This window comes from Nanorana parkeri, unplaced genomic scaffold (assembly GCF_000935625.1).
Source record: "Nanorana parkeri isolate BGI_ZX_2015 unplaced genomic scaffold, ASM93562v1 scaffold4425, whole genome shotgun sequence".
NCBI classification, from domain to species: Eukaryota; Metazoa; Chordata; class Amphibia; order Anura; family Dicroglossidae; genus Nanorana; species Nanorana parkeri.
This window is the reverse complement of record NW_017310687.1, coordinates 10,194-11,992: the sequence shown is the minus strand read 5'-3', so window position 1 is coordinate 11,992 and position 1,799 is coordinate 10,194. Positions and strand designations below refer to the sequence as shown.

Sequence of the window (1,799 nt, the reverse complement as noted above, 5' to 3'; positions counted from 1 at the left end):
CGCGGGGGGGGTGGGCGGTGTGTGTACATGTAGCGGGGCGGGCAGGCGGTATGTGTACATGTAGCGGGGCGGGCAGGCGATATGTGTACATGTAGCGAGGCGGGCAGGCGGTATGTGTACATGTAGCGGGGCGGGCGGTATGTTCTGCGCTTCATTTAGGGTTCTGTGTCATTTCAGTCTCATATCACGGGGAGCTCTACGTGTTCGGGGGATACAACGCTCGCCTGAACCGTCACTTCCAGGATCTGTGGAAATACACGCCGGGTATGTGATATGTGTCGTGTGTGTGCGTCCTACCCCACTCCGTGTCATCTATGCCCTCCCTCTTCCCCCATGTATCTCTCTCTCCTGCGTCCTCCTCCTGCCGTACGCTGGGTGCAGTTATAACACAACGCATGTTGCACGGCCGCCATATTCTGCTGTCAGCCGGGATTTCAGGGGCGCGATGGGATTCCTCCTCACTGGCAGCGGGAGTGGGTGGAGCCGCGCAGTCCCCAGAAGGGACTATTCACAGGAAGTCCTGCGTCCCCCCCTAATCTGCTCCCCCAGGGACGGGTTGTGTCATGTGATTCCTGAGGACCGGGCTGATGGCAGAATATTGGTACCCGCCCGCGTTGTGGCTCGGAGGTTGCGGCGGCCATGTTGGTTACAGTAGACGTTTTGTGGAAATGGCTGTAAATGAACGCGATGGATGTGCAGAGATCCGCGGGGCGCGTTGTGACCGGCAGTTTCTCTCTCAGATTCGGGTCGCTGGCAGCGGGTTGAGGTCCGGGGGAAAGGTCCGTGTGCCCGGCGCAGACAGTGTTGCTGCATTGTAGGTGACAAGATTCTGCTCTTCGGAGGCACCAGGTAAGACCAGCCGGAGAATGAAGACTGTCCGGGGTCACAGGGCTAGGGTGGCATTGGATGGTGGGCATGTGTGTGTGAGGTGGCATTGGATGGCGGGCATGTGTGTGTGAGGTGACATTGGATGGCGGGCATGGGTGTGTGAGGTGGCATTGGATGGTGGGCATGGGTGTGTGAGGTGGCATTGGATGGTGGGCATGGGTGTGTGAGGTGGCATTGGATGGTGGGCATGGGTGTGTGAGGTGGCATTGGATGGTGGGCATGGGTGTGTGAGGTGGCATTGGATGGTGGGCATGGGTGTGTGAGGTGGCATTGGATGGTGGGCATGGGTGTGTGAGGTGGCATTGGATGGTGGGCATGGGTGTGTGAGGTGGCATTGGATGGTGGGCATGGGTGTGTGAGGTGGCATTGGATGGCGGGCATGGGTGTGTGAGGTGGCATTGGATGGCGGGCATGGGTGTGTGAGGTGACATTGGATGACTGGCATGGGTGTGAGGTGGCATTGGATGGTGGGCATGGGTGTGTGAGGTGGCATTGGATGGTGGGCATGGGTGTGTGAGGTGGCATTGGATGGTGGGCATGGGTGTGTGAGGTGGCATTGGATGATGGGTTTGAGGTGGCATTGGATGATGGGCATGGGTTTGAGGTGGCATTGGATGATGGGCATGGGTGTGTGATGTGGCATTGGATGGTGGGCATGGGTGTGTGAGGTGGCATTGGATGATGGGCATGGGTGTGTGAGGTGGCATTGGATGGTGGCCATGGGTGTGTGAGGTGGCATTGGATGGCGGGCATGGGTGTGTGAGGTGACATTGGATGACGGGCATGGGTGTGTGAGGTGACATTGGATGACTGGCATGGGTGTGGGGTGGCATTGGATGGTGGGCATGGGTGTGTTAGGTGACATTGGATGACGGGCATGGGGGTGTGAGGGGGCATTGGGTGGTGGGCAG

At 59.0% G+C, this 1,799-nt stretch overlaps 1 protein-coding gene across 2 annotated transcripts in view; it reads left to right on the top strand.

Annotated features, from left to right (window-relative positions):
* Window positions 1-1,799, top strand: part of LOC108803906 (kelch domain-containing protein 3-like) — a 4,692-nt gene that overhangs the window by 352 nt on the left and 2,541 nt on the right. The window contains exons 2-3 of one of the 2 annotated variants that reach the window (XM_018575697.1): window positions 178-264; window positions 741-849. In XM_018575697.1, the coding sequence (XP_018431199.1) occupies window positions 178-264; window positions 741-849 (196 nt within the window). The remainder of the gene's footprint in view (window positions 1-177; window positions 265-740; window positions 850-1,799) is intronic. The other variant, XM_018575698.1, reaches the window with a different exon arrangement.